The 13040-nt window shown below is 37.8% G+C and overlaps 1 protein-coding gene across 4 annotated transcripts in view; it reads left to right on the forward strand.

Annotated features, from left to right (window-relative positions):
* Positions 1-13040, forward strand: part of LOC138138890 (synaptotagmin-15-like) — a 63293-nt gene that overhangs the window by 22710 nt on the left and 27543 nt on the right. For all 4 annotated transcript variants that reach the window (XM_069059000.1, XM_069059003.1, XM_069059002.1 and 1 more), the window contains 6 exons: positions 1566-1731; positions 1785-1921; positions 2161-2371; positions 5185-5278; positions 5368-5529; positions 5586-5693. In XM_069059000.1, coding sequence (XP_068915101.1) covers positions 1566-1731; positions 1785-1921; positions 2161-2371; positions 5185-5278; positions 5368-5529; positions 5586-5693 — 878 coding nt within the window. The remainder of the gene's footprint in view (positions 1-1565; positions 1732-1784; positions 1922-2160; positions 2372-5184; positions 5279-5367; positions 5530-5585; positions 5694-13040) is intronic.

Below are 13040 nucleotides of genomic sequence, written 5' to 3' on the forward strand. Positions count from 1 at the left end.
ACGACTTAACGTATACTCTGCTCACCTGTTCAAAATTTGGCAACACCGCCGTTAACATCTAAAATACAACGTGGCAACACGGTTGAATTTTGATTTAGAGGAAAATGAAACACAAGTGTAAATTTTTTAGTTTTTCCACGTAGCATATTAAGGCGATTTAAAATTCTTCAATAAGCAAATTTTCTTTTTTTTCATTGAATTTTTTGAGTAGGTGGTTTTAATTTTATCTTCGTTAAAGGTCCATTTGGAGTGAGACGGCACTGGTCGATTAAATTCGCAACGATTTGTCTCCTTAATCGAGGATTTCCAGATGTTAAAAATAGATTCGTTCGACTTCAGGCGAAAAAAACTCGATCGTGGCTCGATCAAACGATCAAGACTAAACCTCTCACTAAATCCAATCTGGCTCAGATTTAATTGTTTCCAATCAGAAAAATTATCTTGGCAATTGAAGAAATCGAACTAGAACTGTTTTCTTGTGTTTGTTCCACAAAAACCAATTTTGTCAAATACGCATTGCGACCATCGCATTCTACAAGGTAATTAAAAGTTTCTCTCGTTTAAAATTGTCATTTTTCGAGGAGTTTTCTTTCCAGTAAAATAACTAATTTTTTATAATCGCAAGGCTATCGATAATTACCACTATCGTTTACATCTTATTTTAGGCATTTACGAGTACATTTGTTGTTGAAACTAGCCCCAATCGTTTCTTTGTTTTCTTGTTATTGTTCAACTGTCGGTGTTGTTTTATGCTAATAAAGTTTCTATACGAGGCGCAAAGAGAAAGGAAACGACAAAAAAGGTACAAGTTGTCCGACACTAAATTGGAAAATTGTTTGCTCTGATCCACAATCGAAAGAGATCTTTCACGAAGTGTCATAAATCACAATAAAACAAGCGATCAATTTCCGACTGACCTGTTTGTGCAATCGAACAATTAATTGCTCGTCAATAACGTTAGACAATTTGTTTATTAGAATAATTTCGTTGGAGAACTCAACGGGTAAATGAGAGTTATTACTTATTAATGTTATAAAACTGACGTTCACGTAGACCATTAACAGCGATCTTGTTTGTAGATGAAGTGCAGGTGCAGATGAAAGGATTGTTGAATCAAATATTTAAATTACGAGGGCGTACGTTTTGAATAAATTTACTCTGTGCGTTGGAGTGTTTACTTTTGCAAAAAAAAAACACGAAGAGTTTCGCGTTGATTAATAAAAGAGAACCTCTCGCTTTTTACGATAACATAATGAAAAATATATTTTGGAGTTTTGCACGTTCAAATCGAGAAGTACACGGGCGGTCCCACGATTTGCGTGATAATCACGTGTACTAGACACCACGTGATGTGTACTTTTTGTTTTGAATGTGCGCACTAATTTGTCCGGGCCGCAATAATTTCTTTCGACGTCGGATCTCCCCTCCGGCATCGAAAACTGATTTGGGCGACGTAAGCCCCGAATTTGCATAATTGGTTGCCCACATTTCATTCCTCCCTTTCCTAATTCCTCCCTGTCGCGCAACAACGTCATCATCCTCTTTGCCATTCATTTCTGCCGCAGAGATCCTCTACTCGTCTGTGGCCGTGGGCGTCGTCCTGATACTTTTCACTCTGACAGCCGCCGTTCTCTTTGTACGCCGACGAAGGACTAAGAACGCTGACGAGGAACACGCCGCTTCCAGCATTCTCGTTTATCCGTCTCAACAAGGCACGGCACCCCAATTTCTGTGAGTACGCTCGAGCGAGCTAACCGGGTGAATTACGACGTGTTTCCGCACAGGACGAAGGAAATCCATTTCAGTCTTCCACCTTTGAGGAGCACCTCGCTGGGCGATTTGGCAGAACCCGACGACTCGGATGTGGACACCGAGTCCTTGTTGCTTCCGACGGTCACAAATCAGCGATCGAATTCGTTCAGTAAGGCGCAAAGACAGCCGTCAGGTTTAGATAGCGCGGAGGTCGTGGAATCTAAATCTGATCCGGGTGGACGAGGCGACGTGGTGGTCGAAGTGGCGCAAACTGTCATGTTGTTGTTGTTGTGGTGAAGATTCCTTCACGATTTGTTTATTAACTCGTTTTTCAAAATCACACTTCGACCGCTGGGTGCGACGGTGGGGTCCGTCTGAAGATTCAGCGGTGTATTTTTTTTTTGTCAGGTTGTTACGGGTTGGGCGTGATAGAGCCGGCCCTGTATAAGAACACGCTGGACCTGGACGACGTCCAGTGGCCCGAAGGACACATCGGAAGGATCTGGTTCTCGTTGAGGTACGAACCGTCGACGGAGAAGCTGCTGGTGTCGCTGCTCAAAGTCAAGAATCTGCCGTCGAGGACGGTGGGAACGGTGAACAGTTGCGACCCTTTTGTGCGGTGAGTCCACTCGGGTTGTCTGCATCAATGATGGAAAGCGCATTCGTTACTCTTTGTCAGCTGAAATTTAATTTTTCTCTCTGGGAGGGTGCCGGAATGGAATTGCTCACTCTCCTAATGAAAATTCCCTTTTCCAAGCGGAAAAACGTCCCGAATTTGACGGAACGCGTTTTCATTAATATGACAGCGGGCGAAGAGTCGTTCGCTCCTTAAAACTGGAGCGTCGTTTTTTTTAAGTACGACACGCCCGTGGCGGACGTTAATTTCTTGTTAAATTTTCACAAGGACGACCTTAAAAATACTCTCGCCGCCGGTTAGTTCAAACTTCCATTCTATTTTTAACTCGCCTACAAAAACGTAATTAATCGTTGATCGCTTGTGGCGCTTTCCAACTTGAACTTTTCAATAATGAACACAATCCTCTCGGCAAGAAGCGAAAAACTTGACGTGAAAATCGCGTTGGACGAGAGTCACTCGACGAATAATGGAAGTGCGGGGAATCAAATTAGGATGATTGGATACCCCTCGGACGCGTGCATCGGATATTTAATTCGATTTAGCAGATGCGTCCCACGCACGAGACAGTTATTTGTTGAGGTACATATTTGTGGTCAACGAATGACAGGAGAATGGCGAGTGACGTTTGCGGTTGTGACGTCATCACCCTCAGAGGGCGCGATGGAATTTGACAGAAAGAAATTAATTGTGGTAATTGTGTCGAGTCTTGTGCCTCGTCTTATCTTTGAGGAATAATTGGGAGAATCGTGGCCGTAGATTTACTGATTTAATGATACTTTAAGAATTGTGAGCGAGAGGGAGAGAGACGAGGGAGCCGAAACGGTCGTTAAAAAACATCACCTGGACGATACGTGAAATTGGAGCTGAACTCGTCCCAAGACGAGAACAAAGTTCTCCATTGGCGAGGCAGGTTTTACGATGAAAATTTTACATTACTCTTTGGTATAATTCATGTTTTATATCTAGAGCGAGGTATTAAAATATCAAGGGTGTATCTCGCATTTGTGCACGCGCAAACAAAATGACAATGTCGGTTGTGTTCTTTTTTTGCGGAAACTGTTCTCTCACGTAATTTAGAGGCGACGCGGTGCAGAAATGGCGTTTTTGACATCTCATAATTTTGTGTTAAAAACCCATTGTTGCCGTACGATAAACTATCAAGATTTAAAAAAATGTGGTCAAGCTGGCCGTGGATTTCTCTCTGTTTCAAAAACATTTGACATTTGACATTTCAGGTATATAACCTCACACTCACCATCATTTTAATCGTACATGTTTGTTTTTTTTGCATAACGGAAATACGTTATTAAATAACAAATTATTTATTTGAAAAGGTGTCAAGTATGTCCAGCCCCTATTTCAGAAGATGTTGCTCTTCCGCGTTTCAGCATTTTTTAATATGTTTGCACTGTTGTTTATATCTTCAATGATACCGGGTGATCAAGAAGGAATGTTTAAGTTGGCAATACAATTAAGAAAAATTTTTAATTCGGTTATTTATAACACTGCAACTGGATATGTTTTGTTGGTTTATTTGACAAATATCTGATATAGGTATAGCATTACCAACAACAAGCCACCAACAACCGGAAGTTACTCCTGTTATACGATTTCAAATACGATCCAGTGTTCCCAACTTAAACAGTCCTTCTTGATCACCCCGTATTTCTTATACGTTGGTTAACTTCATCTATATTAGTTATTAAGCGTACAGAAAAAGAAATCGCTGATTATGACTTGATGAAACGATTATAAAAAAAATTCTTGCAACATTGCCGGAGTTTCATAACAACTTTGTTGAAGTTCACCATTACGTAAATCATTCAAAAATGGTTCTTAAAAGCGTTTGGTGTTACCTTGAAATAAAATCCAATTCATTCAATAAAAATATAGGAGTATTTATTACTTTAAAAAAATATAAGTCCAATTGAGAAGCGTCAATAAATTCGTGAAACTTTCCTTACTCCAAATTCTCATATTCTGAGAATTAACAAATCATCCGTAAAAAAACACATTGTGATCTTTGTGTAGAGCGTTTAAGAATCATTCTAAGAACTTGTAAACGTTGTCGCAGATCATCTGGGAGTACGTCCTGAATTGCAGTTATTTGATAAGATTAAAGATGGAAATCCTTGTGCATGACACGATCCTAAAAATATCACAATCTTTTGTGATGAATGACAAACTGAAGTCTTCGGTTCAGTGTCCGATATACCTCTAACTCTTTCTGACAGTTTCTGGAGTACGTATTGATGATCGTCCGCTTCCATTCTTTCATCCTGCATTTATTTCACGAAGTGGTTTGACACATTGATCTAGAGTTACTTGAAATAATCTAGAGTCAGTGTATGAACAAAAACAAAAGCAAGCGTCAGCCACAATTTTTTTTAACGCCCACTATCACATTTGCAGCGTCGGAATCAGATCCTCACCGAAGATAACGTAACAAAATGTACGATTTTCTCTGTCGGATCAATACTGACGTGAGAAACTCGGCCATGACTTCTCCATCAATTATTTGAAGACATTACAATTTCACAGCAAATGAAAGACCAGTTAGGGGACTGGATGCCGCATATTACACTGCATTTGCATTTTATCCAGGTACACTTTTATTTAAAAAATGAGCGTTCCTTCTGGCCAAGATAAAGAACAGATGGTTTCTTAATAAGATTCTTCCATAAATAATTTATCGTCGTCGCACAGCCCGAATGCTAAATCGCCCCTTTTTAATATTTATCGTGGGAATCCGACCTCGCCCTCTCCCGTTCTAATCCTTATCGTTGTGTCTCCAGTTTGCACTTGATGCCCGACGAACGCCGCTACTTGCAGTCCAAACAGAAGAAGAAAACTTGCAACCCCTACTTCGACGAAACTCTGGTCTTCCAGGTGGGTACGGAGTCACGTACGCCTTTATCGATGTTTGTTAACGTCGCAAAGTCAACCAGATTAGGCCGAGACGGCTGGCGTTCTTGCAGGTTTCGGCGAAAGATATGTCGGATCACACCCTCAAGCTGACCGTTATTGACGGCAGCCGGACCAAGAGGCGTTCGGAGATCGGTCACGTCACGTTCCCGCTCAAGGAGCTGGAAATCGGGGACGGGACCGAGCAGCAACTTTTCAAGCTGGACTTGGAGAAGGTCGGGATTTGTCCCCGCGCAAACGGTTAATAATTCGGGTTCGGGTTGTGTTTCAGGAGCCCCAAGAGATCAAGTCGAATCTGGGGGAGTTGTTGGTGTCGCTCGTCTACAACGAAAACTTGAACAGGCTCACGGCGACCGTCATCGAAGCTAGAGGCCTCCACGTAAGTCCCTACACAGATATTTTTCGACCATGATGTATTTTTATCAGTTCCGGTCAAACTTGTTGATCCGGGGTATACGAAGCAATCTCGTTAGAACAATGAAGGTTTTGTGGGGAAATTGGTCGTAAAAATTACAATAAGCATTCATCACGAGGTAAATACGGCGAAACGTGTGATTTTTCTTTTTAATTACGTTCAGGAGGCCACGCTCTTTTGTGGCATGTTTAGAAACGTTTAAATGAGGGATTTTCGTTACAAAGTCGAAACGAGAAATTAAACGGTTTATGTGCAAACCGAAACCGACGTAACATGTTTGATCTTCGACCCGAGGAACTCTCGCGTTCAAATATTATACATTCAGGTATATAGATGAAAGAGTTAATGAAAAAGAACTTTCTGAATGGCAAATGACCGGGCGAGTTCCATTTTTTAATTATTGATTCGATGCGACGGCGGCGAAATTGAATGCAAACGAATGTCTGTTGGCACGAGATGTTGACGCAAAACAAATCACAGAGATTTTTTCGAATTCCTGTTTTGACTAAAATGCTTCGGACATCCTAATCGGATGTGATTTATATGCATACGTGCCGCCTCTTCTGGATTTATAAATTTGACATTTGACAGCTCTCGCTCACTTGTCACTTTAAATTGCCATTGTTTATTATTTTTAAAAGTGTAGGTTACGGTGACAGTCTTTTCTCAAGACCTCAGTACTTGTTATTTCTAAACGCCTTGTTTTTAGGCAACCAACTGATCTTTTTTTTATTAGTACAAGTACACCGTGTTGTGAGCGGCAAATTTTCACAGCACGCTACGCTGTGTATGTGAACCCTTTATAATAATCCTGTATAAAATATGTCACGTCCTGGAGAGCTTTGTGTAACAGTAAAAAAAAAAAGAAATATACCTCCCTTGGGACTTGATTTTTCTGTTCCAACTCGCCGATGTTGGACAGATTTTTAAGTGAAATTACAGATAGTGAACGTAACACAAACAGAATAGAAATATGAATATATTCATAAGTGTTTTAAACATGCGAACAGAACACAACACGTACCTACAGTAATTTATGTTAATGATGGTATCGATCCAGCTTTAGGGTTTTCTGATTTATTCGCCGTTTCTTTACGACGACAGTGTTGTGGAAGTGAATAATCTTTTATCGCCGCAAATTTTATGGTCGAATTGGACGATATATTTCCATTAATATCTTCGATGTAGCACCCCGGGTGTGCAATTTAACGGTGCTGTCTAAATTAAGTTTTTTTCGTACTGACGTACAGTTGCGGAATTAAAATTTCGGGCAGTATTTTTCTGTCACTTCAACAAAATCTCTGTAAACCACCTGTTACTGCCATCATGACTGAGACTGACATTCAAAAATTAAACTTTACTGTGCCAGTCACGCAGTCAATTTTGAATTTTGAGTTAATTGCACTGATTAATTAAATCATCGCTTTAATATGTTGCCCACCCATTATTATGCCACATATCACAATTTTTGAATCCTAAAAAAACAAAAACATACCAAGAGTAAAAAATTAGGTTATTAACGTAAAGGTTGTTTTAGAGTTTATATCATGACATTGACAATACTGCCCGAAATTTTAATTCCGCAACTGTAGTTTATTTCAGGTTGGTGTTCGAATGGGGATTTTAATTTTAAAGATTAAATTTTAATCTTATTTAGAACAGTTGCTAGATTACAAAGGTATGATAAATGTGGACAAATATGACGATTTGTGCAGCCATTTTTAAACACACTGACATCTCTGTATTACAAACAAAGAACAAAATGGCAGACATTCCACTCATGTATGCTGTAAAGCAGCCTTTAGGAACGAATAACTCCACTTCACATGTTGACATATGTCAATCAAATTGTGTCTATGATCTTATAGGTGATAGTTGTAAATTTCAAATTTTAATTTGCGAACGTCAATCATAACAACAATAAAAGTTAAACTACACCCAATTTCTGTCAAATGACAGGAAAAAGGTGGACGAAATTTTTTGGCCGGAATAGGACATATTATATGTACAAGTTTTCTTTCTTGTAAGAAATGAAAAAAAAAAATACACATCTCAATATATTCCATTTTTCTTGACCCCTTAAGATGTACAAATTTCCGTAATAAATAGCTTCTTGAGACAATTCAAGAGTATTTTGTTGTCGTTGTCTAAGTTACAGAACGTCTTCATGAAAAGTTTTTACTTAAACGCATTTCTTAACAAATATGGGACAAGAAAAACTTACAAGAAACCGTTTGCAATGGAAAGGTGTTCGAAAAGAGAAGTTTCAGTGTTGCAGACCAGGGAAATAAAATTTTAGACACTTTTACTTTTTACTTTCCTTTTCTAGCTCAAAAGAAATTTTATAAATAATAAATAATTATAATTAGAAGTCTAAAAATTAAAAATTTGTTAAAAATGTGATTAAAACTTGAATTTGCCCTTTAATTGATTTTAGTGATACTTTAAAACGGGTGTATTTTGTTCAAAATATAAATTTGTCTTATTTACAGGGTTACTCATGTAAGGTGACGAGCCTGACCAGGTAAAAATGCAACCCAAAATACATTTTACAAAGCATTCATTGTTTTTTGGTATTTAAAAATTAAATCAGGAATCCAAGTAGCCGCTTTCATGTGAACTGTCAATATTTGTCGGTGTCACTGTCATTTTTTAGGTGAAAAGTGCGGTGATGGGATTTTTTTTGAAATTAACGATTTAATCCAAAAATATTTTGCAACCAATTCTAAAAAATATTGAATTTTTTGCACCCAATTTAACTCCTGTGTGTGAACGGTGTGTACTCCTCACTTATTCACATCATTTTGATGTTTTTTATACGGAGCGGCAACCATAAATTTTACATTCAGTTTTTACGCCTACTTGGACTACAATTATTTAGATATAATAACCCTGTATTAGTTTGCACGATGTATCTGTCGTTGCATTTTTCGTTCATATTTAGTATTTGAAAATGTTTTCGAACGATGACAGAACCGACATGATCCTACTTAGCCATTACTTTTGTGATTTTAATTGCTTATTATTGTCATTAAATGATACTTGGTTGAGAGGTATTTTTCTGTCAGAACTTGACATTCATTAGGCTGACGTTAAAAGCTATCTATGTTTTATGTGCATTATGATAATATTGGTATTATAAAGTTCGCTTTAGTTTCATTTTGACAATACCTGACAGTTTGTTTCAACGTAAAATATTTTCATTTATCTGCAGTTCTTAAAAGGTGGTAGTACAGTCTTCAACATACTTTATCTTCAACAATTTTAACGTTAGAACCTAGACATTTTTGTAAGAGTGTCTGGGGGTTGAAATCTACCACCGGTTAAAGTTTGTATGATACTATATGAATCACCCTGTACATCGAATGACGGTTCAAAATACTCTTGATTTGAAATGTATTTGATCACACCATATACCACGGGACTAAAGTGTTTTTCATCCCTCGTGTAATTATTGTCCTCGCTGAACTCGTCCAATAAACCGTCACTCCGGATGAAAAAGTGCACTTTACTCCCTCGTCATAAAATATGCACACCATCACAACAGCTTTTTTTAGTTTTCATTTTCTTTTCCTTTTCCGTTTTATTGCATGCCCGCTGACGCAACGCGACCCCGATTTCAGCAATTTGTCACACACTCCGATCCCTTCACCCGAATTTGACTAACTGATTTTAATTCTCCCTTCGGGGCGTGGGTCCCGTTCGGACTTCCAAATTAGTACCGCAAGCACGACATCTTCTTTTAATTAATGCCGGCGCACAAGAACCACCCCCGCCCCATCGAAAACACGATTATCAATTATTCGCCAGCGCATTAGCAATTTAGAACGTGATGTTCCCGGACGATTTCGGCGTGAGCCACCGTCCATCAATTATTTAACCGCCGCTACCAAGGACCCATGACGCTTTGGTCCCGTTTCGCGTTCGACTCGCGGTTTGTAATTCGCTAGTTTATGCGGAATCGAAAAAATTCGATCCGGACGAAATTTAATTTGAAATTCGCGGAGACGGTCGTAAATCATGTCGGAAGAGAGGTGCGCCGTAGGACCCGAAGATTTATGAATGTCTTCAGTTCTTGACGCGAGCGTAATATTTATTTTTTGCGGAAGAAGAGGGAAATCTGCTAATGAATGAATTCGGGAGCGAACAAGCCCGCTCGACGATGTCGATCTCGTTACGGGGTTTATTCCGGGAAAGCTTGTTTCCAGGTTCCGGGAATCGAAGAATTATGTGTCAAACGACGCGTCTAATTAGTTGACTCGTTGACGATGTTGTGAAGTTTTACCAAAAAAAGTAAAATTGGAGTGCACGTCGTGCAGAGGATCTGCTCGTTAAACGACAATCTCGTCAGGTTTGAGGAACAAGGAATATTAATTAACATGTTGTGAAAATGGCGATGGTGCAAGTTTCGCGTTGCTAGCCGGAAAATTTTTATCATATCGCATTTCTATGACAACACACGAACGTCACCTCTAGTACTGAATAACAAAGGTTTGTGACCTCTCCAGCAAAGAAACCAATGGAAACATTAAATGTGTAGGAACGGACGAAATGTAAACGAATTTATTTTCGGTGATTTTCCCGCAGCTACCTATTCGGAGAGGATTTCTTTGTGCACCTCTGGAATTTTCTCTCGACATTTTTATATCGGAACAAGACAGAGGGAGCTCTTACCTCTTCGGGGGTCCGATGTAATTTATTGTCACGCGTTTATAATAAATACACACTCGACAATAATAATTTGGATTTAATTTTTTTTATCCCGTTCGTGACGTATGAGCGACAACACTAACAGTGTTTTTAATTACATTTAAATTTAAATAAATCATTCGATTGTTATTGAAAAGTGAAAACAAAGTCGAATTGCATTGTTGTGATGTTGTGTTAATTCGTTACAGGAGATTTATGCAAATTAGAGGTTATTGACTGCGGAAAAGGTTTTAACAATAATCTTATATAAAATCTGCAGTTTTCTGATTTTGTGTGTCTGTTGATAGAAACATTTTATGTAACTTTGCAGAGGTCACCAATGGTGAAATAATATATTGTTGCATAACTTCGTCGGAGTGATATTTCAGCGGAAACCGCTCCGGTACATGGGTGGTATTGATTTTCCGTTGTTAATTTAAAATATTGGACAGACTGTATTAGGCTATGTGTGTATCTATAGTGCTTCCATTATAACTATGTTCATAGAGGAAAAGCTAATAACCGGTTGCGGTTTAGCGCCATCTCGCAATGAAAAGCGAATCGATTTTCCCCACGACCACATTATGTTAATATTATTCTAAAGCGTTTGTCATTGTTGATGTTGCTGCTTCTCCAAGGCGACTACAACTTCACCTGATTAAAAGAAGATTTTAACAACTCTAACCGAATGCAGTCTCCGAGATTTACTTTCTTGCTTGTGCTGGCAGAGGCTTTGGTGTGAATTGGTTTTAATAAGTTATTAGTCACACTTTCGACGCCTCACTGTATAAATTTTAAATGTCTACTTCACAACCTCAAGCGCGCTAATTCATCTTTATTTCAAATGTGACGAGCACAAACCCAGTGCCATGAATGTACGATGATTCGTGAGGACATTTCGCCGATCAAGTTCAAAAATGGGACATATTTCGTTTAAAGAAATCGAAAAGATTTTAGCAGAAACATGACGGAATTATCGCCCAGAAGAATATCTTCGACAAGATTTTTGTACAAATATTTTTTTAACCGATTAGCTTTGCCATTCTCGCTAAATGCCTTCGGCTCGTTCTAATCGAAATGATTCCAGTGAAAGTACAGACGAGATCGATCTACTCAATGGAAAATTTTTGTTTTGCTAGATTATGTAAACTATGAATGACCCCGAGAAGTCAGATTGAAAATGCTCCAGTACGATTTTTTTCCGATTCCAGCAACACTTTCTGGTATTACTCCAAAATCACACGGAAATCTCAAAAACAGCATTCAGAAATTTCAAATTCTTGTGTACTTTTTTATGCAAATGCAATACATTTGTGTTGATACCTAAAGTCGATACCCAAAGGAATATCATATTTGCGAATTTTTATTTTTTTTTCAAAATTATGTACATATTTATTTTTGGTAGATGAAATTTCTTTTACACGAACAAATATAGTCAGAATCACGAAGCAATGCGTGTACGTCATTACACATTACACATTATACAGTGCGTTCGTAAAGTTCGGAATAAATTCGATAAAATTCTAAGTATTAATTTCTGAGAAAAATCCTCGAAGAGGTCAACTTTGTTTTTAAAAAGTACATGTTGTACACTACGTTATTTAAGTTGACAGCTTGTCGTCTCCTAATTATGACGTCATCAATAATTTTTTTAAATGACAACCCTCACTTTTTTCATCTTTTTCTGGTAGACCTTCTTAGTACTTAAACGACTAATGAAAAAAATTGATACCTTACATAACAATTTTTTTGAGAAAATGACAAATTTTACTTAAAAAATTTAACTTAATTTTTAATGTAAAAATTTTAATTGACCTTAAACAAAATCAAACAAACATCTCAGGTTAACAATAAAATTTAACACAAATGTTGAAATTGCCTCCCGCCAACTATTTGGCACTCACCGACACTTTGTACACTGCGCTCAATAATGTCAGGGCTTATTTGTTCCGTTTCACGGCGAATTCTCTACCGCAAATCGTTCTAAATTCTTTGGTCTATTAAAATAAACCTTCCATTGTAACTAAATCTATTGAAAAAAAAAAATTAAGTTAAAAATTAAATTAAATTTTTTGAAGTAAAATTTCAATTTTTAAAAAAAATTGTTATGTAAGGTGTCAATTTTTTTTAATTGATCGTTTAGCTAGTACGAAGGCGTACCAGAAAAATAAGAAAAAAATGGGGGTTGTCATTTAAACAAATTATTGATGACGTCATTATTAGGAGATGACAAGCTGCCAATGTAAGCAAAGTACTGAACAATATGCACTTTTTAAAAACAAAGTTGACCTGTTGAAGGATTTTTCTCAGAAATTAATACTTACAGTTTTATCGAATTTATTCCGAACTTTACGAACTCACTGTATGTACATGACGTCACGACATTACTACGTTTATCTGCGTTATTCAACGCGAATATTCGGCATCTTCGAATGTTTTGAAACTTGCAGGGATCGTAAAAAACACAGGCAAAAGTTACCTCTGAAAAGAATTTTATTTATTTTTTATTACACGTAAGAAAGCAATGAAACGAGGATCTCAAAAACAACGTAAACACTAAACAACAGCGACGACTTCTTCTAACCTCACAATTTGCTTTAATCGTTATCGATCAACAAGATG

The sequence above is a fragment of the Tenebrio molitor genome, chromosome 9 (genome assembly GCF_963966145.1).
Source record: "Tenebrio molitor chromosome 9, icTenMoli1.1, whole genome shotgun sequence".
In the NCBI taxonomy this organism is placed as follows: domain Eukaryota; kingdom Metazoa; phylum Arthropoda; class Insecta; order Coleoptera; family Tenebrionidae; genus Tenebrio; species Tenebrio molitor.